This window comes from Lissotriton helveticus, chromosome 5_1 (genome assembly GCF_964261635.1).
Source record: "Lissotriton helveticus chromosome 5_1, aLisHel1.1, whole genome shotgun sequence".
NCBI lineage: Eukaryota > Metazoa > Chordata > Amphibia > Caudata > Salamandridae > Lissotriton > Lissotriton helveticus.
In genome coordinates, this window is record NC_136065.1 from 337,767,449 (window position 1) to 337,793,000 (window position 25,552).

The 25,552-nt window shown below is 44.5% G+C and overlaps 1 protein-coding gene across 2 annotated transcripts in view; it reads right to left on the reverse strand.

Annotated features, from left to right (window-relative positions):
• SLC35E2B (solute carrier family 35 member E2B) overlaps positions 1-25,552 on the reverse strand; it is a 286,509-nt gene that overhangs the window by 43,060 nt on the left and 217,897 nt on the right. For both annotated transcript variants that reach the window (XM_078642445.1, XM_078642444.1), the window contains exon 8: positions 2,049-2,194. In XM_078642445.1, coding sequence (XP_078498571.1) covers positions 2,049-2,194 — 146 coding nt within the window. The remainder of the gene's footprint in view (positions 1-2,048; positions 2,195-25,552) is intronic.

Consider the following 25,552-nt stretch of genomic DNA (forward strand, 5'->3'; position numbering starts at 1 on the left):
ATGACATGGCTGGAGGAGCAGATCCAGGCTTTGACCCGGATGCCGTGCTCCATGATGGAAGGATTGCTATTGCAAAAATGGTAGTTCTGCCCAAATTCCTTTACATTTTTATCAACCTCCGACTCCCGCTTACCACACACTTCCTGAAGAGACTGGCTCTAATCTGATTTCCCTAGTCTGGGCAAGCAAACAGCCGCGGATCACATGGGAGAAGCTCACCGCGCCGCTCCAGAAAGGAGGCCTGAAAGCACCCGGCATGACCCTATACAGCACACAAGCCCAATACATCAATTTCTGGCTATATCCCACATAGTTCCAGCCTCAAAGTGGTGGAGGTGAATCAGGCAGCCCGTTGCCACTGCGCTCTACCAACCTTACAGGCCACGAAGTGCAGAGAATGACACAGTGGCGTGTGCTTGCTGGTTGTGGGATGGCATGCGGCACCGCGCCCAACTGTCCTGAATATACGCTACCTCTATCCCACTCATGCTCCCACTGTTGCAAGACAAGGGTGCTATAGGGCGAGGACTCTACATTTCGGGACCTTTACCCCGACGGTCAATACCTGTCCCACCTAGAAGCGGTTGAGTGCCCTCGTCCTACCACGCTAGATGCCCTCCTCTATCACCAGGTACATGTTGCACGCTGCATGATACATTCCCTGCGCTGCCTCCAACACTGCACGTGTTAGAACCCCAGTTAACAACCCCTCCCTGGTTAATTGGTCACCAGATTGTATGAAGAGCTACAGGGAAAGACACTGGGGTGCGCCCCTACAGCTAGCACAGCGCTTCGGAACTCGACAACAGGCCGCTCCCCCAAATGATCTGACTCGCTCTGATGTGGTGTTTTGCTTGCTCCTCTTTCAATCAAGAAAATGTATAGTCTGTTGTGTCTCGTCTAAACCCTGACTACCTCCCCTCCATACCTTTTCCTGAGGTTCTTGCCTTGTTGTTGTTGCTTTTTCAAAATGTCAATAAAAACAATGTTAAAACACTTTGGGAGAATAGAAAAAGGTGGTGCAGAGGAGAAAAGGAGTAAGGAAAAGGTGTTGTCATATTAAAGTATTTCACAGAGGAATCTCGGACCACTCACAGCAGCCATTCAGGATAACAAGTGTTTCCCATTTCGCATGGCACAGACAAGTTTAGCATACTGCACAAAGCATTTCTAAGCTCAAAGGACCAAAAAACTCAAGTTTTAAAACATTTGTAAAAAATAAACACTGCAAAAAAAGTGAAAGTGCAGTCTGATTGAAAAATCTATATTATGAACGTTCTTTCATTTTTCCATAAAGCATGCTAAGAAATGTTTGTCCTTGCCAGTAGGCGTCTAAGAAGTTGCAAAACATCCCTTCCACACAGTTCATGAAGTGTGAAAGGGAACTTTGTAAATTGTGAGACAAAATAAAAAACAGGAGAAACTTCACTCCAAGACTAAATTGGGTGGACTTCAGACTATTTGTAACTTACCTAAGTTCAAAAACATGAATACACTCCATTCTCAGACCAATCAGTCGCAAAACCTTGTGGATAATTGTAACAACCATCTGCAGCAGCGCTTGCCTAACACAACGGAAACCATCATGTTTGTCTGCCAATGCAAGGTAGTACTTGCAGACTCCCTTCTGTGCCAATTAAATAATTCATGGTTAAGCTATAGAAGGAAAATACTAGTTACATGTAACCATTGGTTCGCAGCTTGTTCTGTTGCAGACTATAAATTAACAGTTTCATGCAACTAAAACAGGAACTTTGAGAACTGATGGTGGAAAAAGACATCTAAAGTGGAGTCTATGCATTGCGCACTTCTTGGGGTTGTAATCATAAGTTATTAGAGTCCTGTCTGAAGCCAAAACAAGAATGTGAAAAACAATGTGTAATATTCCGAACACAACACTTAAAGCAGAAGAGAGTGTCTAGCTTGTGAAACTGCAATGGGTAGATACTACATATATCTTTTGTTCATTCAGTGCAACTGTGGAGGCTGGCTGTACAATGTATATCAGATGGAACCGAGACAAAAGTGAAACAAAAAATGGACCATACCTGAATGTCACCGGTGAAATCTTTCCCATAAGTGCATATGCCGTAACACTCTGAAGATGAAACAGAACTCCATCTATGATGAGCAGCACTACTATGTCGTGGCTGTAGTTGAAACTCTTCCCACTTTTCCCAATCACTGGCATATCCTGTATGAGAATTTGAAAACAGAAAATCAGTAGCCTTCCTTACAGAACCCAAACTGTTGAAAACCAAAGGATGAACTAACTTGTAACTGGGTGCTTACGGACAACAATGGAAGTAATGTGTTTTATAGCCTATTTTAATAACACTCATTTTATGTGCCTTAGAAGGTCTGAATAATCGTGTTCGGATCTGAAAATGTGACCCATAGGTAACACACAGACATCAGCTAGGGATCAACCAGTCCAGGTTGGACCAGCAACAGGGAGGTTACTGCCTTTAAGTATGGTGCAGAGAGGCTAACCTGAAAGGGCTTTGGTGGGGTGCGTTGGGAAGGACCTTGCCAGGTTGTACGACTTCCATCAAGTTTATTTTCATACAAGCTACACATAATGTCTGGGTACTACTGACGTGAAATAGAGGACACTCACCTTGATCTAATTTATCAGACATGTATAACACTTCAAAGAGCACGAAGCACATTTGTCACTATCACCCACTCCGTTGTTTATTACATGTTTACATTTTATTCGTACGTTAAATTACAATTTGGCTTTGATTATAGTTTGCTTGAATTACCCCCATTAGGGACTATTGTTCATGCACTAATCACTTCCTATGACGCCACTGAGCTTTGCTTATGCTAATTAGGCCCTCAAATATTTTTGTAGGAGTTGTGCCTTGATGACTTCTTGTCAAAGTACCAGCTGTATGTCTGCGAATACCAATGGTCTGGATAGAATTTAGGTTTTGGGCTCTAAAACTACAGATTTACTGATCAAAATAAATTTAAATTAAAAAAAAGGTGCAAAATCAGTTTTCCACTTGCTTACATCAGCATTCGTAAAGGACACATTCTGTTCATTCTGGACACAATTCCTGCTTAAGCGCAAAGCTAAATTAGTAGAGGGCGGTGAGCCACAAAGCTCGAGCCACGCTCGTGCTTGAAGACTGGATCTGGCTCAACTCGAAATCCTGCTGTAACCTCGAGCCCATAAGGAGCCGAGCTTTCATGTAGCTTCCGCTTGCCTCCCTCTAACTAGGAAGAGGCGTTATGGTCACAGCAGACAACTGAGTAACTGGAGAACCAGGTTCGAGTCTCTGCGTCAGTTCAACATCCTGTGATTCTGGGCAAATCACTTAATATTCCTGCCCTATCAATAATGCGTGTGACCTTGCGTAATTTAACTTGTGCTCCTGTAAATAAAGTGCTTGTCCATCGAGTCTGCGTTTGTATTAAAAAACTGCATTGAGGTAAAAACTAAACCTTAGCATAAGGAAACAAATAGATACCCATTTACAGGCTGATTTGTACACAGTTAAAGTAGAAACCCTGAATAAATTGCGGCCTACCCACTTACATTGTGTAATCTTAGGCAAACATTTTATTTCATACAAATTCTTTTTCTTCATCATCATGTATGAAAGCACTTTCAAATGAGTTCAAAATAGCAATTGTACAAAATTATCATTTTTAAGAAGTACTTCTCAGAGCAGTTCTATAATGTGCCCTATGAATGTCAAAGCTTCCACATGTTAAAGAAATAGTCTTTTTAGAATTTTGAAGAGACTTTATCCTATTTTAAGTGGTTTGTATGAATTCAATTCAAATTCAATTCAAAGAAGTCTTTATTTCGATCTACATATCATAAAAGACCATACAAGTTAAAAAAAAGACAAACAATCCATTCGCATACGAGTGGCAGAACAACACTACAGAAGATTAGGTTGTTTAAATAATCCATACAATATACAATAAATTATCTAAAACAAGATAGGAGAGACTAGAAAAATGTAATAAAAAGTCCAGGGCCAAAATACAATAAGTGCAGCGAAATTGATTGAACACAGAATATATATACGGGTATTAATACAGTTTTAGATCAGGCATAACTTTCGCGCCCGTATTACCCACATCCAATGTAAAAATTTAGCCACAGCAATTACAGTAGGTTCTGAACAATCTGTTTGGAGAATCCTTATTGCCTCTACACCAGTAGTAATGCCCTTCAGCAGACAAATAGGCTTCAGCCACGTATGCCTAGGATATTCATACTTTGGGCAGATAAACAAGATGTGTGCTATGCTTTCGGCTGGGATGGACAAACTGGACAACTTGTATTGGATTTGGCATGCCATTTGCCGGTGAAAGAGTTGACAGGAAGCGTTCCCACCCTAAATTGGTGGTACCGTTTCCTGTCTCCGGGAAGTGTGATAAAATCCCAGTACCCTTCATAAGCAGTTTCTTGTTTTAGCTCCAGGAAGTTTCTTGCGAGTGATGGACTGGTACAACTTCCTAAAACTTCGCAAGGAGACCATCGACCAATATAACTCCCTAAAAGCCCTAACCTCGCTTATTCATAGAAATCTGTGGGCGGGATCAGCATCTCGGACTTCGAGGAAAACCTGAGCTGACTGGGAGAGCTCGGGTGTAACCCACAGTCACCTCCAGTAGGCCACAGGTCTAAAACGTGCCACGTCCTCTAGTCGCTGGCATCCCAGATCGTAAAGAAGTGGCAATAGTGGCGTGGATGGTGGAAGGCCAACTAATCCCCTCACAAACTTGTTTTGGGAGCTCGTTAATGGTGCTAAATTGCTAAATCCCCATAATTCTGCCCCGTAGAGGACTGACGCACTGATTTTGGTTCTATAGATTTTGAGCGCTGGGGCAATGGGTTTTGTGGCCGAGAGGCGAAGTTCCTTTGTTAGGGCACCAGCTAGTTGTGCATGTTTGATGGCCAGCTGGTTAATGTGAGGTTTCCAATCTAATTTGGAACCCAAGGATATGCCAAGACAGGAAAAGATTTGGGTCTGTTCTAGCATTACACCATTCATAGCCACCCTCCCTCTTATGAGCTTTTGCTTGTGCATGACCATAAACGTAGTCTTACTCACGTTAATGGTAAGACCAAAGTCCTTGCAGAACACTTCAAAACGCACAGTAGCCTTCTGGAGGCCTTGCTGCGTTTTAGATATTAAAAAAGTGTCATCTGCAAACATTAGCAGAGGGATTAGTTTGCCATCCAGTTTAAAAGAGTCAGTAGGGTGGTTCTTAAAATACTGAATCACCCTATTAATATACAGCGAGAAGAGTGTTGGTGCTAGTACACACCCTTGTCCTACCCCTCTGGAAATAGAAAACCTATCCGTAACTTTTCCTTGCTGTCCCCAGCGGACTTGGGCAAAATTTGCGTCGTGGAGTTTATTTTAAAAGGCCAGTACATCCAGTGGCATAACTTGTTCAGCAAAGACACTCCACATCTTGGCACGCGGCACTACATCAAATGCCGACTTAAGGTCGACAAATCCCGCGAAAAGAGTGCCTCCTCTAAGGATTACCACCCGCTAATAAATTAAAACAAATGTAAAAACCTGATCTATGGTGCTCATGTGTGTGTGGAACCCAGCCTGAAGGGGAGACAGAATGACCTCCTCAATCCAACCTTGGATCCTAGTCAATACGAGCCTAGCTATCACCTTATGGATGCAATCAATCAATCGTATAGGCCTATAATTGACTGGGTCCGAGTGATCCCCTTTCTTGTAAATCGGGATAATCTCGGCACCCTTCCATGTGTCTGGTATCGCGGAGCCTTTTGCGATAGCGTTGGCAAGGAACTGAATATAAGGCGCCACACTCCCCTATCATGTATAAACAAGTCAGCTGGTACACAGTCCAGCCTGGGCGCTCTACCCTTCGGGACAGAATTAAGTGTACTTTCTACCTCCATTTTGCTGAAATATAAGGGTGTAATGTCTTGGGGGATGTTCGGGATGTCAGGGCACAGCTCAATATCAAAATCCGGACAGGCAAACTGAGTTAAAAAGTGCGAAACCCACAATTCTGGGGAGACGTAATTATGGGGTTGGTCCCTAGGATACCCCTTCCCCCCATTTGACCAAATCCCAGAATGCACCCATGTTACTGTCTCTACTGGCATGATACAACTCCGACCAGTACTGTTCTTCCCAAGCCCGTTTTGCATTGTGTTGCGCTCTTATACGCCACCCTGGCATTTTTAATCCTGTCCCTATCTTTAGTTCTTATAGCCATGGCCAGGGTTTTGTAAGCATCCCTACAAGATTTGCCATACCATGTTTCCACCCTAGTTTTAGGCCCTCTTCAGTTTTTGTACCTTTGTTATAAAAAAAGCCATGTGCTTATTAAAAAAATGAATATGAATGGGAATAACTTTAGACTCCATATCCTGCTGAGTGACACATTTCTGAAGATCTGCTGTGGCCTCTACGGCCAACTCACTCATTGCCACTAAATGATCCCCATTAAAAAAGGCAGTTTGACCATTTTACTCTCCTAGTATCGTTAGTAGGGAAAATGTCAATTGCCTCTGTGCAGACTTCTGAGGAGTGACTTCCAAACAACTGGGAGGACAATACAAGCGGGTTATGGTCGCTTTCCACTCTTTTCAGAACAACCGTATCCTTAATAGAGAACCAATTGTCTTTGTTAAAAAGGCTGTAGTCTACGCGACTACTACGTATTGCATTATTAAAAGTGGGAGCTCCATGCTTATCTGATTCTGTTCTTCCATTCGCAGCCCTTAACCCCTGTTCCAGGCATAAAACTTTAAGCTGTAATGCATCATCTGACCACTTCTTAATTGGAGGCATGGACAGTTGCGGAATGTCCCAAGAGAGGTCTTCCTCCAGAGTGAGATCCATATCATTGCTATCTAGCGGTTCAAAGCAGCAATTAAAATCTCCTGCTACTATAATGTTCCCCTTTCCATTAAAAAGGGTCAATATACAAGTCTAGCAAGGCAATGGTATCAGAGGCTTTAACCCCAGGCTTACCCCTTGCATAGATATTGAAGATGAAAAGATCCTTAGACTTTGAATTTTAATTATTAAAATGTCAATGCTATCGGAGTCCAACTGTTTGACTTGATAACTGTCTCCCTGTCTCACCCAGGTAGTCTTCCCCTGGAACTCTGAGTAGCTGGTTTAAAAAAATTTAGATAGCCTTGTCTATAATCCGGTTCAACTAGCCATGTTTCCTGGAATAGTATACCATTACTTGTATCTATAAATGTTAACCAGTCGTGGGATATTAGTTTACTTTTTAGCCCTGCGATGTTCCATGGAACCAAGGATGATTCTACACATCTAATACTGGGATTACTATGTTGCTGATGCCCACTAACACCAGGGGTTCCATTTAAGACCATTAAACCTGATGCTGGGCAAACAGCAGGCCTTAGAGCTGAATTAGAGCTATTCGATCCTGTGTAGACTACCCAGTTATTATTATTACACTTGGGTGAGCCAGTTGACGGTAACGTGGTCGCTTCGTGTCTCTGGTTGGTCCTAATAATTTTGTCCTCACCACGGCCTTGGGGTGAACTCACCCCAGATGTTTTGTGGTCTATTTGTGGTTTGTGGGGACAGTCAATCGTTTGCATCCAATGTACTGAGGACCTCAGATCTATTAGCCACAGAGATAGCACTGTTAGTAACTCTTGGCCAATTCCATATTGGCCTGTCTCTTGTTGGCCTTTGTTGTACGTCAGATCGATTAAAAAATCCCAACGGGAGAACACTGATAACCTCACTACTAGGCCTAGAGTAGGCTGCCTGGTCCAAAATGCACCGGACCATAATCGGGGACCTAAAACTTAACATGACACAATCTCCGTCCATGCCTTTTTGAGAATGACCAACCCATGCAACCCTTCTCACCATCTTAAATTTCCTGAAAAGATGGTTCCCAAGCCCTGTTTTAGTATTCAAGAAGTGGAGTGCCTTGTTCTTAAGTGAGGACCAATGCTCCTCTTCTTGATATTGGAGTTTCGGGACATTTGCTAAAATAATGGTGTACGGGTCGCCTCGGGTGGAAGATGTAGGGATGCTCCCACAAGCGAAGCATTTCCCAGACCCTGTAATCTTCCTGAAGGGCCCTGTGGCCCATCTCTACCTTTAGGTTCGGACGGAATTGGAGGGTTCAGAGGGGTTACCTTTGAGATTGATAAGGGACATGCCGTCCCGCTACGCGGTGAACTAAGTGGAATTCTTATCTCTCGAACGACTGGATCTAATACATATCTATTCCCCTTATTTACAGGCTGATCTTTAGATATATACTGTTCTAATTTACTTAGTCTTTGATCAATTACAGTTTCGCTAGAACAGGATTAATCAAAACTAATAATGTTTCTTTCAGCTGTTTTAAAAAGTCAGGTTGAGCCCGGAAATAGCTATGGCCAAGTGCTGCTGCAGATTGGTTAGTACTATTCTCAACCCCCGTAATACTATCGAAGTCAGTCGGTATATCCGTGGGCCCTCCCAGCTCATGTACAGCATTCCTGTTCTTTGCCTGCTTTGAGATCTGATGGCTGGTTTTAGGGGCACTACGCGCGTTCCTTTTCTTGGACTGTTCTTTGACTTTAGGGGCTTGTGAGGACCTTAGATGCCTGATGCGAGTGGCTGGCGGAGAGGAAAGCGGAGTTGGGCAAGGTGAATTAACCATTTGTAGAGACTGGGGGGAGTCCTGCTGTGGATTAGATGCAATCCTATTTAAGGTTTGGGGGCTCGTAGCTACAATAGCGTTCGACACTAGCATAAGAGCTTTTTGTAGATGGGTTTAATGGTTATAAAGAGACCCTCCGCTCTGTGAGCTGAATCTCGTGTATTAACACGGATTCAGCTCGTGAGAGGAAAGCGTCTAGGGTACCCACTACGCCTGCCCCAGTCCCCCCCTTTGCGTGAATTTTTACTGATAATGTTGGATTAAAACTTGTCTAAAGTGTACTATAATGATTTGCCAAGAATAAGCCACTAAATAGCACAGCTTTGTCTTTCAACAATTACTCTCTCAAGAGCACAATAAAACACTAGCAATACCCCCTTAAGTCCAAAGTCAGAATTGATAGCTCAGCTTACTTCGAGTCCGGAAAGAAAATGTTGGGGGGGTGGCCCAGTCCAGCCTCTTCCTGCTGCTGACTGGTGCGGACGGGTCCGCCCTTGCCCTGGGCTTCGCCCAGGCACATCCCACGCTCCGTGGGGCCTCCTTCGCTTTTAAGCACGTCCTGGCGCTAAAGAGTGACGCGCTGGAACAGCGCCACAGTGGGCTTCTGGGCTATGTGGTCCCCCTCTGGGCGCGATGATGGCGGTGAAAGCGGCAGCGGCCGCGAGAGCTGCTCGAGTCCCCCACAGGTGGCAGCCTAATCCAGCAGGGCCAGCAGGACAGCAGAAAAACCAGTAAGCAGGAGAATTCAGCGTTCGCAGCGTCCCGTGCTATGTATGAATTACATAGCATGTTTTTCAGGGCTCGGCTCCTACACGGGCTCTAAGATCCGAGTCAGACCGTTAGCCCGGCTCTCCCTGCTAATGTGTTGGCTCGCCCACCTATATTATTTACCATCTGCATAACACAATCTTACATTAGCATGGCATCACGGAGCATTTCGGTAGTACAGGGTGTTGTACATCTAGTCAACGTTGTTAGGTGTACACAGTCCTTGGCATGTTATTGGTCTACATCCTCCCACGTCATGTATACCCCTCCTATTTAACTGACATCAGCTACGCTGTCATCGGCTTTTCCTTCCAGCTGATTCCCGTAGTTAATCTCCTCCCAGCTGACTGCGGGCCTTATTAATGATAATAAATAGCTTTTATAGTATTCTTATCTGTGTAGAGGTGACTTATTTCCAACACCCTGACACTTCAGATGGCGACGAGGTCGTGATGATGAACGGAGATGAAAGGCCCGCAACAACTGATTGTCGCGGAGGGTAGAGTTCACAGAGTTCATCAAAAGATATTCTCAGGCAAGTTACTGAGTGATTCGTTCTATACGTGCGGATCATTTTTCTAATTAATGTTTTTTTTTATTTCTCTTTCATTCATTCTGCTTGTTCATAGCGTGTTGCTTTCATTCAGCCGTTTGTGGTGTTTCCGACAGAAGAGAAAAAGGCGCACAGAAGTTAATTCAAGGCAAGTTACTACTTTTGTTTCGTTGCCTTACTAGTGACATTTTATTAACCATCTGGAATACTTTTCCTTTTTATCCATTTCGTACATTCTTAGGGCAAGAAAGATCGTTGTGGTGAAAAGCCTACTATCAATTCAAAGTGCTTTATTCGAGTATTACTCATAAAAGCAGACATACAAACACATAATAAAATACAATTAAATTACAGAGATCGAATATATCATAAGCACGATGAACATTAAAAGATACAATTACATTTCCGCAAATTCATAGAATCACAGATGTAAAGTTCATATAATAAGAATCAGGTTAAAAAACAAATCCAAATTCACTATTAAAAGTCAATAAAAATGTCCGTCCGAAAAGACACATCGCGTGGGACGGAACAGAGAATAGATAATCTAGCAGTCTCTGATCAACTAAGCAGAGAGTAGTTACCCTACTAGCAATCTCTGCCTAATTACCCACGCCCACCCCAAATACTTTGCAGTCGCTATTATAATCCAGGTTAAGGAGGTGGATTTTACAATACGCAACGCTACCATACTACTTTTAGTACCCAGGTTTCTACACATAGGTGCCAACCAAACACGTCTCGGAACGGAATATACGTGACAGGAGAACAAAAAGTGTCCAAGCGTTTCCTTTCCTTCCCCACATGCTGGGCAAGTAGCTGGACCTCCGTCTCTCCACTTTGTTGTTAAGTTGCAGAGAGGGAGAGAACCAGCCCTCAGTTGGAAAAACAGTTTCCTATCCATGGGTTTCGATATATAATCCCAGTACAATTCATACATAGGAAACAGCTTAGCCTCAAGGAAAGCAGTAGTCATGGACCCGTTGTTAGTGTTGAGCAAACTCCTGTTTTCAACCCGTTCCCAAAATAAGTTTTTTAAGGTTAACTTAGAGGGGAAGGATGACCCGGCTGGGTCAGACCACAATACATTTAATCCTAGTTCACATAATGCAAATTTTAGTGATTTAAACCATCTAATTTTGTTAAATCGGTCCGCTTTAATAACATCAGCAAACCCTTCTGCGTAATGTGAAAGCTCAGGGGTGGTCCAAATTCTACGCCAATATAATATCGGACGTAGTTTACCCATTGCCGAGATTTCTTTCCTGCCAAGCTCATATCTCAGAGGCAAAAGCGGACTGCTCTGTGGGGTGCCTGTAAGTTTCCTTAGGAAGTTATTCTCCGATGTTTGTAACTCCTGCAGGTTCTCTTGCCCCCACAACTCAGCCCCGTACAATGCTGACCCAATTGCCTTAGCCTCATATATGATCAAGGGTGGTTTAATCGGTTTGGTCAATGATTTACTGTGTTCCTTAACGATGGTACCAGCCAATTGCTTGTGTCTCAATACTGCAATGTTTAGATGTTGGTTCCATCTATTATCATTAGAAATGTGTATCCCCAGGTAAGTAAAAGAATTTACTACTTCAAGGTAGCGCCCACTCATGGATATTTTGGATTTAAAATTTCTATGAGGATTAAAAACCATGAGTTTTGTTTTAGAAGCGTTCACCTCCAAGCCGTGATCACCACAAAACTTATCAAAAATTACCAGTGCTTTTTGCAGACCGCTAGGGGATTTAGATAAAATTAAGGTGTCATCGGCGAACATTAAAATAGGAACTTTTACACCTGCGAGAGAGGGAGCATCCACAGCCTGAGATTGCATGCGGGAAACAATGCCATTGATAAAAAGGGTAAACAATGTTGGTGCCATTGAGCATCCCTGTCTAACCCCTCGCTCAACAGGAAATTCAACAGTGTCATTTCCATAGCCACCCCATTGGATTTTAGCGTAAGTACCTTCATGGAGTCTCATAATCAAGGTCAGCAGTGTCCCTGGGACCCCCAGAGCTGCCAGCACGTCCCACAATTTTGCCCTTGGTACCAGGTCGAATGCAGCCCGCAGGTCAACGAATGCTGCATAAAGACTACCTCCACCCAGTACCACAGTCCTCCACTGAATCAGTTGAAAACGGAAGACCTGGTCCACAGTGCTGGTTGCTCTGCGAAACCCAGCCTGGAAAGGAGATAGAACGTTCTGGTCCTCTGCCCAGTCAAGCAAAGAACGTTCTGGTCCTCTGCCCAGTCAAGCAAATTGTTAATAATCACTCGCCCCACAACCTTTTGAACAGTGTCAATTAGGCTGATAGGGCGGTAATTACAAGGTTGGGCACGATCTCCCTTTTTATATACAGGAATAATGACAGCGCCCAGCCATGATACCGGGATTTCAGCACCCTTGGCAATATGATTTAGTAGTAAACAGATGTATTTACTCCACCTGTCGGTATCATTTAAGAAAACATCCGCAGGGACCCCATCAATGCCTGGAGCTCGGCCGCTGTGAACGGATTTCAGAGCAAACAGTACTTCACTCTGGGCAAAGATGTCGACGTCTGCATACAGATAAGTAGGGCAAGTACTCTTAACGAACTTATCCCTAGTAGAGTACTGTTCACTAAAAAATTTGACCCATGCATCATGAGGAACATTGTTATTACTAGCTTCTGCAGACCTTTCGTGACCCCATTTGACAATATGCCAAAATAGTCTAGAGTGTTTGCGATCACTTGCGCCTTTCAACTTCTGCCAGTGGGCTTCGTCCCATTCTCTTTTTGCCCTAGCAATACAATTTTTATAATGCTTCCTAGCAGATCGAATCTCACCCAGGTTATTGCTCTTGATAGCAACTCCTAGGTTAGATCTTGCCGCCCTACAATCATGATTATACCACTTTGCAGCTCTATATGCACACACCCTATTGTTATTTACAGGTTTTAAAAAATAACTTTTAACTTCGTTAAAGAGAGTCACATGTGCTTTAGTTATGTCTTCATAGCCCTGTGAAGTCCCAGCTACGCACTCCAAGGCCGCTATGGCCTTGTCTGTTGCTGCTCCTTTTTTTTCAAGGACCCGCTGGTCTGTCCTGACACCTGACCACCTTAACCTGCGCATATCATTAGTTGGAACAATTGTCGGAGGCAAAAGTTGGTCACAAGGGGTCGATACAATATCTTTAGACAACCACCAATTGTGAGAGACACATAGAGGGTCATGGTCGCTTTCTGGTCTTGCTGTTACCACCATGTCGCTAACAAATGACCATATAGATATGCTACAGATGACATAATCAATGCGGCTTTTGTGTCGCCCGTTGTTAAAAGTCATGGCAGGGACACGATCTGACTTGGTTCGACCATTCAAGGCTCGGAGCCCGTACTCCAGGCACATTGCATTTAAGCCTAGTATGTCAGCCGTCCAGCGAGTTATCGGAGGAGTATCTAATGTGGGGATATCCCATAGCTTATCTTCCTCTTCCCCGAATGGGGTATCACCAGTGATAAGAGGTTCAAAAGTGCGATTTAGATCGCCTGCAATAAGTATATTTTTCCCTGCAGAATGCATCTCAAGGAGATTAAACAGGCTCAAGAGAACCTCAGATTTACCTTTATTTCCGCCTCTAGCATAGATATTATAAATGTCTATAGAGATGGGTAGGTCACTAGTGAGTCTGATGAGCTGGATATCATTTTGGTCAAGCTCCACACATTTTACTACAGTTTTTAAGGACTGCCTGACCCATATGGTAAGTCCCCCCAACGGACGCCCTTTAGGGCCCTTAATAGCAGGGACATGAAAATGTATGTACCCCAAGGCAAAAACAGGGTCACAGGCCCAAGTCTCTTGGAAGATACAAAGATCGTACTTATTAATAAATCCAAACCAATCAGCACAATCCAACTTGGAACATAGGCCAGCAACATTCCAAGACAAAAGATTCCCCGTGTTAGTTACCATTACAGAACTCGGGCTTGTAACAATCTCATGCGTCATATTTTCAACAATATTATTACAGTTAACATTTTCATTGGTTGGACCAGCTGGAGCTACAAAGGGAGACCCCTTGGTTCGATCTTTAGTTAAGTAGCTGGCCTCCCCAATGGTGCTTGCATCGCAATCAATTGGTAGCATAGAGTTACAGCTAGGTGGTTGTCAATCACAGGCGTCCAAGTTTGAAAATGCAGAGAAACGATTTTCTAACCCCAAGCCCCACTCTGCAGAGACAGTATCCTTCCTCCCCCTCTTGGTTACAATGTTCCATTTTGTTCTTAAAATACTTGAGTTCGGACCACTTCCCTTCCTAGGGTAGAAAAAATCCAGAGTCAGAGGAACAATTGAGGTTGATCTCCGCTGTGGTGGTAAGATGTTGGGCAAGATATTAGGCAAAACCCCAGGGTCAGAAAAGTGAAGGACAGCACACTCCCCCTTAAACTTTTTGACCCTGTCCCCAATCCACTGAACCCTTCTCGCGTTTACAAGCTCTTCCGAGAGTTGCTGCTTTCCCCATGGGGAGATTACCATGTTGTTGGTCAGCCATGATAAAGATTTATTCATTAAAGAAGATGTTGTTTCGTGTTCACCTTGGGCCAAGGGAGGGACGTTAGCAAGGACAAGAACCAATGGGGAAGCTTCAACTACAAGCTCAAAAGTCCCTTTCTCAGGGTTTGGATCAGCAGCAACGGGAGCTGGAATCGTAGCATCTGGAACACCACCAGGGAAGTTAATGTGGGCTGCCATTGGGGGATTCAATGCAGGGGTAGGGATAGATCCACTAGTTACTACAGTGGCTGGTTTGCTCAGAGTAGACTCGATCCTAGATAGAACTATTTCCGGGAGTTTGCCTACTTCTCCCAGGGTTTTTTCTAGTAGGCCCTCTAGCCGATTAACCTCAGAGGTTAACTTATCTATTTTACTGACCAGAGGATTAACTGCACCTTTAATTTTTGTTTCCATCATGATCAATAGTTTATTAAATTGGGCATTTGAAAGTGTAACATAGGCCTCACTAGTCAGATCGGCCTCCTCTTCCTCTGATAATTTCCTCGGAAGGTTTACAACTTTATTCTTTGCTGACCTTAAACCCTCCCGTTTTGACATAGCCTTTTGGTTTTCCCCGTTAGTCCTCGGGACTAGGACGGGTGCTGCAAGGGAGGTTGGGGACTCATTACAGGTGGATATCTCTAGCAAAGCTTCGTTAACACTAGTATCTTCAATACCAGCGACAATACCACTAGGCTGAATGATGATAGTATCAGGAAGAGAATCAAGTATTTCAACATTTGAACTACTATTTATATGATGCGCAAAAGGATCATCTAACTCTATATCAATGAGTGGAGATTGGTTAGGTGAATCTATTCCCAAGGAAGATCTCCTGTCACTATTGATTCTTTCTACAACATGTACAAGATAATTGTCAATAGTGTTGTTAGAAGTAGTTTGCTTTTTCGCAGGCATGTTTCACTAAGCACAACAGGTACAAATGGATGCGCAAAATAATGATTTCTGGAATTAACAAAATACTGCAAGTAAGTATGTATCAAGACAAACAAAGTTCCGGGTCCAACCCAACCTTGGCCAACCTCGGACGGCCTCAGACGGCCCGCCCTTTGTCCGGGCTTCGTCCGGCGTCCCGCACACGCGTCCCGCTATGCGTCAGTGGTACGTTTTTGTAGGAGGGGCAGGGGGCGGGAAGAGACTCCAGGTGCGCTACGATGATCCTGCGCGGAACCCTGGGTCTCGCAGTCCCAGCCCCTGTTACAGCAGCCTTTCAATCACCTTTAAACAAAGTGCGCCTCTCCTCACCCTTCAGCAGGCGGACGGAAAGATTCAGAAGCAGAGTCACGGTCTCTCACACAGCTACAAGCGGCACCCGTGAAGCGGGGGCCGTGAGCTGTTTTGAGGGCAGGTGAGACAATCAGGGCGGAGCAGGGGTGGGAAGAGACTCCAGGTGCGCTACGATGATCCTGCGCGGAACCCTGGGTCTCGCAGTCCCAGCCCCTGTTACAGCAGCCTTTCAATCACCTTTAAACAAAGTGCGCCTCTCCTCACCCTTCAGCAGGCGGACGGAAAGATTCAGAAGCAGAGTCACGGTCTCTCACACAGCTACAAGCGGCACCCGTGAAGCGGGGGCCGTGAGCTGTTTTGAGGGCAGGTGAGACAATCAGGGCGGAGCAGGGGCGGGAAGAGACTCCAGGTGCGCTACGATGATCCTGCGCGGAACCCTGGGTCTCGCAGTCCCAGCCCCTGTTACAGCAGCCTTTCAATCACCTTTAAACAAAGTGCGCCTCTCCTCACCCTTCAGCAGGCGGACGGAAAGATTCAGAAGCAGAGTCACGGTCTCTCACACAGCTACAAGCGGCCATTTCTCTTTCATTCATTCTGCTTGTTCATAGCGTGTTGCTTTCATTCAGCCGTTTGTGGTGTTTCCGACAGAAGAGAAAAAGGCGCACAGAAGTTAATTCAAGGCAAGTTACTACTTTTGTTTCGTTGCCTTACTAGTGACATTTTATTAACCATCTGGAATACTTTTCCTTTTTATCCATTTTGTACATTCTTAGGGCAAGAAAGATCGTTGTGGTGAAAAGCCGTTATTGTAACTGCACTTCCAACTGTCATTCTTCAAAGCTGACAGTTTCCACGTCAGTATAAGCCGCGCAGGCAAAGGAGGCTACGCAAATGACGTTGCTTACGCACGCAAATACGTGAAATGTAGCGTGACTCCAATTTGTTTCACAAGTTCAACAATATTCTTTAAAGCAGCGTTTACCGTGAGTAGAGTGTCGGGACTCGATGCTGAATACGAGGTAAATGAATGTTATAAAATCGTTCATTATAGCTAAAACTACGAACACTACTTGATAACCTACATCATTTTTAGCGTTTTGTTATAATACGTTAGATAACCATATTTTCATTTTATGTTTTTATTCATGTTAACCTAAGTATAATTTTTTCGCTGATTTCATCATTCTAATTTGTGCAAGATAGTTTCTCCTTAATATTGGACAACTATAACAAAGTGATATTCTTATCAATAATTCAAAGATTTTCATATTTTAAAGATACTTTGCAACCATTGCGTCTAAAGTCAAAACAAAAAACGACCCTTTAACAAACATGTCTAGTAATTCAAATATTAGCGCACCTGTAGCATTCCTAACTGATCCAGGCAAACCAGTTATGAAATGGAAGAATTGGTTGTGTGCTTTTGAGAACTATTTGGTTGCCATCGACGGTAAGAATTACGAACCAGAGAGAAAGAACGCTATAATTCTCGGGTTGTTCGGTGCAGCCGGCCAAGAAATTTTGGACAGTTTACCCGAATACGAAATTCCACCTGGTCAATTCATACCCCTAGACGAATACCAAGAAGCGATTAAGAGGCTAGAAAAACAATTCGATGAGGAGCCAAACATAATGATTGGCAGACATCGTTTTGCAATGCGCAAACAATTGGAGAATGAAACAATCGAAGAATACATCGCATGTTTACGTGTTTTAGCAACCAAATGCGAATTTAACGAAATGGTTGATGTATATATTCGAGACCAATTTGTTTTTCATTCTTTCGAGAAATAGATTCAGGAGAGACTTTTAGCTTGCAGGAAACCCTTCTTTACAGGAAACCATAGACATTGCTAAGGGCATTGAACGATATCTTGAAAGTTCAAAAGAATTATCTTCCGAGAGTAATTCAAAATCCAATGTGTATTTTATTCACGATAAAAAGAAAACTGTAAATGTTAATGACAAAAGAGCCAAAGCAGGAAGTAGTTCAGAATCTAATACTATTGTCTGTTTTAGGTGTGGTTCAAAGAATCATAAGGCGGATTATACAGGATGTCCTGCTCAAGGAAAGAAGTGCACTAAATGCTTCAAGGTAGGGCATTTTGCATGTGTTTGTAATAATTTCAGATCATACAAATATCCAAAAGTTAAAGTTAATACGGTACAAGATTTCGATGAGGATATGTGTTCTAATATTGTTCTAACTTTAGGTGACCAGAGCAACTCGATTAAAGGTCCCTTGGGTATAGCACATATAGGAAAAGTGGAGCTAAATATTATGGCAGATTCCGGTTCACCTATTATCATAGTTTCTGACAAGAAATATGAAGAAAATTGGCCTCAGGTAGGGTTACTTGCTTCGGATGTCAACCCCAAGGCATTCGGGGAATTTGATATAAATATGTTAGGTTATTTCCAAGATATTTTAAACATAAAAGGAAGATCTATTGTCACAAAAGTTTATGTTGCAGAGCGTGGCAAAAATATCGTAGGGTGGAAGGATTTAGCGCGTCTGGGAATTATTCTCAAGCCAGGCGCTGACGATCCTATTGTGTTAGATGATTCTTTTGTTTCCACCATATCTCCTTCTGATCCATTCTCTACTGTAAATAATGTTGAGTCCGTGCTGTGTAAACAGGAGTCTCTTTTTGAAGACCGGATTGGATGCGTTAAGGGTTTTGAGCACACCATTAAATTAAAGAAAGACGCTATCCCTATAAAGCATAAGGTAAGAGCAATTACACTGTCCGTCAAATTTGAACTTCAGAATGTTCTAGACAAGTTAGTAGATGAGGAGGTAATCGAACAAGCTGATTCAGCCGAATGGGTTTCCGCCATTGTTTTGATTAAAAAAAAATGGCGATGTACGCCTGTGTGCCGATTTGAGGTCTTTGAATAGGAATATTTTGGTTGATTGTTTTCCCTTACCGAAAATACAAGAAAATGTTGGCAGCTACCAATGGGTCAAAATATTTTTCCCTAATTTATCTCAAATCGGCCTATCACCAGGTCAAGTTATCTGAAGAATCCAAAGAATATACCACATTTATTACTCCATTAGGCGTTTACAGGTACAGAAGACTTCCATTCGGGCTGGCTTCTTCCGCCAGCGTTTTTCAAAAATTGATAGAATGTATTTTAAAAGATGTCACAGGTGTACAAAAATTCCAAGACGATATTCTCATTCACGCCAGTACTATTTCAGAGCATAACAAGATTTTAGACACTGTGTTGCACAAACTCAATGAGAGGGGGATGACGGTTTGAAAAAACAAATGTAAATTTCTACAAACAGAAATTGAGTATTTAGGCCACATTCTTAGTGGCAACGGTATTAAACCCAAACTAGATTTAGTGAAAGCCATTTCAGATGCCCCCGAACCCGGAGATAAAGATTCTCTGAGATCCATTTTGGGTCTCAGCGAATACTATTCACGATTTGTAGAAAATTACTCAGAAGTTGTCGAACCATTAGGCATGCTACTGCGTAAAGGAGAAAAATATGTGGACAGAAATTCAAAGTTCCGCTTTTTCTAAGATCAAGAGTGCAATTGTCAGAGCCCCTTCTTTAAAACCATATGATCCTAATGGTACTTACATCATCACTGTTGATGCTAGTTCGGTAGGCATTGGTGTTGTGTTCACACAAAAAGTCCACTGTAACATTCACACTATAGCCTTCATATCAAGACGACTACTCGATGCAGAAAAACATTACAGTACAATAGAGAGAGAGGCCTGCGTATGGGCAGTAGAAAAACTCAAAATGTACTTATGGGGAAAACGATTCGAACTAATCACTGATCATAAACCATTAATGTGTTTAATGGATGGTTATGGCAGGGGAAACGGCAAATTGTCTGCAAGGTTGGTAAGGCTATTAGCAAAATTGCAAGAGTACAATTTTTCTATCCAACATATTTCTGGTAAAAATAATGTAAGGGCAGACTTTTTGTCACGTTTACCTTTGAAGATTACTGAACCAAGACCTGATGAAAATACTGAGTGGGTAGTATCTTATATAAGTGAGTTCAATCGATCTGCACAAGTCTGCAATGAATCCGAATGGTTGAAAATGTTAGAATCTGATCCAGTTCTAATCAAAGTGAAAGAGTACATTTTGAACAAATGGCCACCTATTAGGAATCTTTCTTCTGATTTCAAAACATATGTTCAAGTTGCAGATGAACTGTGTTTTGAGAAGGGTTTTCTCTTGACAGGGGACCTATTGATTCCTCCAACAAAAGTAGGGAAAAATGTAATTGATCTTGCTCACAAAAGCCATTTAGGGTCAACCATGACCAAAAGATTGCTTAAGCAACATTATTGGTGGCCTGGTCTCGACACTGATGTTAACTTGTAGATAAATGTGTAATTTGTCTAAAGTCTGACAAACATTGGAAGCCCTGGGTCCAAGAAATGCAATTGGTTCACATTCCTCATTCCCCATGGATCAAAATAGCTATTGATTTCGCAGGTCCATTTAATGTGCTAGAACCCGATTCCAAATTCCTTATTGTGTTGAGTGATTATTACACCAAATGGATTTATTTTAAATTTGTCTCTACCATAGATTCCAATTGTGTTATAACATTTTTGGAGTCCTGTTTTTCTGTAGAAGGATTACCTAAAATGTTAGTATCGGACAATGGCAAACAAATTGTTTCAGAGAAGATGGTGACATTCTTAAGTAAAAAAGGCATCCAGCAGGAGAAAACTCCCTTCTATTCACCCAAATCCAACGGACAAGTGGAAAGGGTCAACCGGTTCCTGAAAGAGTTTTCAACTAGCCTTGCAGCAAGTTTACCAGTCAAAGAGTTCACTCAGGAACGCGTTGATACATACAACAACACCACCAATAGTGTAACTGGATATTCCCCATTTTTCCTTATGAGAGGCAGACATTGCAACACAACTCCTACCCCCAATTTCTCTAATATAAGTGAGAGGAATGCTAAAACTGTTGAAATTCAAGACTCACAACTCAATGTGATAGAAAGGATTATGGAACACCAAATAAAATCTAAGGAATACCACGATTTGATACATGGAGCCACCAGTAAGGACATTGTTATCGGCGACTGGGTCATAGTAAAAAAACCTTTTGTCAAGTTTAAAGGAGATTCTAAATAATACGAACCCAACGAAGTGGTGGAAGTGACAAGTAGTTCAGTTCGCTTGACAAAGTTAGGTTGGAGAAGCAAAAGCGACGTCATTAAACTTAAGTGTGGCCAGAAGGATTTGATTCTAAAAGGATTTAAAGAAGGCGCAGACCATGAACAAAATGACATTTGGTTTGACTTTGCTGAAGAGGGCAGAAACGGACTCGTAGACTAAACTCATTCACAAATTGAAGAACCCAATACCGGGTCCTCCACTACTAACACTTCCTCCAGTGTTCAAGCACATTTCTGTTCTGAATCAGAGAGTGAGGGTGACAAACAAAATGTACTTCAACGAGTTGTGCAAGAAGCTCTAGTGCCTATTTTTTTTTTTTATTCTTTTTATTATTAAGTAAAGAAAACAAACATGGTCAGTAAGTTACATCAGCCTCGAATCAAATAGCACCAGTAATACATCAATAGTTTATACATTTCTCGCGGTTATCGCCGCAGGAATACAGTTTAGTCTAGGTCTTCCGGGCCGTACTGCGGGACACGGGGAGGCTCGCATATGTTTCCCTGAATTCGTTCCACCGTGACCAGATTTCTCCCCATTTGTGGGGGCATCCTCTCGCCGTATATACAGTCTTTTCTTGCAGCATGCACCAATCCATGTCACTTTGCCAGTCTATCAGTTTCGGTGGATTTGGGGCACCCCACAATCTCGCAATATTTCTCTTTGCCACCATCTGCCCAAGCGTCACCCAGATTTTCCCTTTTGAAGACAGGTCAGTGGGCTCCCAAATGTTCAGGAGACATCTCTTCGCCTCAAGGCGGATCTCTACTTCCCACACCTCCCGCATATATTGCACCACCCATTTCCAGTATCTCTACACTTTCGGACACTCCCATAGTATGTGGAAGAAGGTGCCTGTCCCTCCACATCCCCTTCTACAAAGCCCCTCTCCTCCTTTCCCCATCACTTGTAGCCTGGTACACGAGATATAAACTCTGTGAAGGAGTTTCAGCTGGATTAACCTCAATCGGGCCGAGATCGCTACCTTCCTAGGGGAGGCGAGAGCATATGACCATTCTTCCTCGTCAATCTCTAGCCCGTCAGCGACCCACTTTTCTTTCAAGGGAAGGAGTGTGTCAGGGGGGTTGTTGATTAATTTTTTGTATGTGTGAGAGATGGCGTGTTCTGGGATGTGCCCGTCTAGCAATCGGTCTTCCAGTGGGGAGGCCTGAGGTGGGTTGATGCCTGGTGGAATGTTTGCCTGTAGGGAGTGACACACTTGCAGGTATCTGAAGTGTTCAGTATGGGCTAGGTCGTACGTTTCTTGCAGGTGGGTGAACGTGTGGACTCCCCGTGGCCCCCAGAGGTCTCTGATTTGTGAGATCCCTATCAAGTCCCAGCTACGGAACCCCTTGGTGCGCCCCAGGGTGCCAAGTTTCTCGGAGGCCCATAGCGGAGTTGACATAGTGAGGACATCTGACCACCCCAGTTTCTTCTGGGCAATATGCCATATTTGTACTGAGTGTTGCGTCAGTCCTGTGAGTTGATGTTTACCTGGTTTGGAATAGAGTGCAATCTCATAGTTCCCCCCAGGTAGCAGCCACCTGTCCATCCCGCACCCGGGGTCGTTCCCGTCACTGTATGTCCCTTGGTTGATTGCCGATAGGTGGGCGGCCCAGTAATATTTGCGGATATCAGGGAGGGCGATTCCACCATCATACCACCCCAGTGTGAGTTTGCGTAGTGCGATTCTAGGTGCCCCTGCCCAAAGGAGGTCCCGCTGCGCCGTTTCGACTGCTGCCAGATATGAGTTGGGGACTAGGTCAGGATAGTTCTGCAACGCGTAGAGAAACCTCGGCAGCGCCACCATCTTAAATAGGGCCGCCCGGCCCAACAATGACAATGGAAGTTGCTGCCAGGATTTGGCATCTCGTTGGAGCCGTCTTAGGGGTGGCAATAGATTACGTTCGTACAGCAGAGTCTTGTCTGTGGAGATGAAGACCCCTAGATATTGGAAGCCGTCTTTTGCCACTGCTATAGGACAAGTGGCTGGGAGCGTCGGGGGGTTTCCGTGTAGCACGTAAAGGTAGGATTTGCTCCAATTTATCCGAAATCCGGGGTTTCGTCCTAAGCTCGCGAAAATGTCGAGCGCCGCCGAGATAGATCTACGCGGTCTGGAGAGATACAGAAGGATATCGTCGGCGTATAGGGAGATCTTGTCCTCCCATCCTTCCGTCCAGGCTATACCTTTAAGGTAAACATCCTGCCTTATCCAGGCCGCAAGCGGTTCAAGGGAGAGCGCGAACAGGAGGAGAGAGAGAGGGTAGCCCTGTCTAGTCCCTCTCTCGAGGGTGAAGACTTCGGACGCCTTACCATTTACCACCACCTGGGCCAGCGGTTCGGTGTAGAGGAGACACACCCAAGATATAAAATTCGGGCCGAAGCCCAATTTACGAAGTACCGCGATCATGTAGGGCCACTCCAGGGTGTCAAATGCCATGGTGGCATCAAGGGAAACCACCACCGTATCCTCTTGCAGCCTGTGTCGCTGCCCTAGTACCCCGTTAAGACGGCGAATGTTAAGCGCTGTGTTGCGGCGAGGCATGAACCCTGATTGGTCCGGATGGACCAGGGTGGACAGGACCGGCTGAAGACGATTTGCCAAAGTTTTGGCCAAAATTTTTGGCTCCGCGTTAAGCAGTGAGATCGGTCTATAAGAGGCGCATGACTCTCTGGGTTTTCCCTCCTTAGGTATTGCCACTATCGTTGCTAAGCGCTGGTCCCGTGGCAGGAGACCCCTCTCTCTACTTTCCTCAAACATAAGTTTAAGGTGTTTGCTGAGGGCCTCTGGCTGTAATTTGTAGAGCTCTATTGGGAGGCCGTTGGGCCCCAGGGCCTTGCCCGGGCGGAGGTCGCTAATTGCGCGTTGTAGCTCAGTGAATTCGAGTGGGCTCTCAAGGGCTTCTCGGTCTTCCTCCGATAGGCAAGGCATTCGGATGTCCGCCAGGAGGGCTACCGAGTCTTCCTCTGGACAGTCTGACTCCCGGCTGTATACCTGTTGGTAGTGTCGTGCAAATTCGGCCACTATCTCCCGGGGTTCAGTTATCATGGTCCCCGAGTCCGTTAGGAGTTCTGGGACCACTCTATTGGCCTGTTGTTGTTTATCAAGCCACGCTATAAGTTTCCCAGCTTTGTCGCCTTGGTCATATATCCTTCCCATCTTGTGCCTTGCTACCGTTTGAGCTTCCTGCGTAACTAGTGCCTTATATTCTGCCCTTTTGAGCCTAAGCCTATGCAGTGCGTCAGGTGCCCTAGTTTCTTGTGTCTCCCTCTCTAGCACAGCCAGGTCCGCTTCCACCGTGGCAACTTGCTTGTCTTTGTCTTTCCGTCTGCCCGCGATGGTAGACAGCGCCTCCCCCCTGATCACGGTTTTAAAGGCCTCCCATAGGGTAACAGGGGAGTCCACCGACCCCACATTATCGTCGAAGTAGTGAGTGATCGACTTAGTCAGTTTCCTCCCAGTCTCCTCATTCTTTAAGTGCCAAGCGCTGATCGGTGCGATGCAGCCCTCTCGCCGCGTCCCAAACGTTAAATGTGTGAAGACTGGCGAATGGTCAGATATGCCACGTGTTAGGAGTTTTGCTTCTTGTACCGTCATGTCGTGTTGTAGTCGAGTGAGGATGTAGTCCAGGCGAGAGAAAGTGTGATGTGGCCCGGAGAAAAAGGTGAATTGAGTGTCTGCCGGGTGCAGCAGCCACCAGATGTCAGTGAGCCCGAAAGCTTCTATGAAGTTCGCCAGCCATTTCTGCCCTTGTGGTATGTCTCTGGGGGGATGCCTGTCCAGGGTACCTGACACTACAGCATTATAGTTCCCTCCCATTACCAATTGACCGTCAGGGAGGGAGAGTAGCATTTTGCCCAAGTCTATGTAAGCGGGAGTTTGGAGGCCCGGTGGGATGTACACTGAGAGCAGGTTCAGGCAATAACCTTCCCATCTGCCGGATAGTGCCGCAAAGCGGCCCTGCGGGTCTGACTCAGTGTTGTCTATGTGGATAGGCAATGATCGACGCAGCAGGATCCCCACCCCCCTGGAGCCGGAGGTGAAGCCTGAGTGGACTGCAAGGGTGTACCCCCACCTATTGAGGGCCTGACATGTGTTCCCCATGAGATGCGTTTCTTGTAAGAGTACTGCGTCCGGTTGATACCTTTTTATGAATTTTAGGACTATGGTGCGTTTGAGCCTGTCTCCTAGCCTGTTGACGTTCCAGCTCAGGACTTTGAGACTTTTTTCCCACCTCCTAGCCATAACCGTTGCTATGTGAAGAAACCTGTACCCGCATTCTGGTGCCCGGGTCGAGTCTGGCATTGTGAACTATACATGACCGTAAAACCGTCCCAACTCCCCTATCCTCCCAGCTACCCCCCAACATTCATGATTAATGCAAATATTGACATTTTCAATGAACCGGTTTCCCTCAGATCCCATCCCCCCCCCCGCATTACCTCCCTCCTCTTTGAACCAACCCCCCCCACCCTGCTCCCTGCTCTGTAGGTTTCAAACTACCCACTACCCCAAATAGCAGAGCACCTGTCGCCCAACCCCACCCCGGAGAGAGTGAACCACTTCCCCCCCCGAGGAAACTC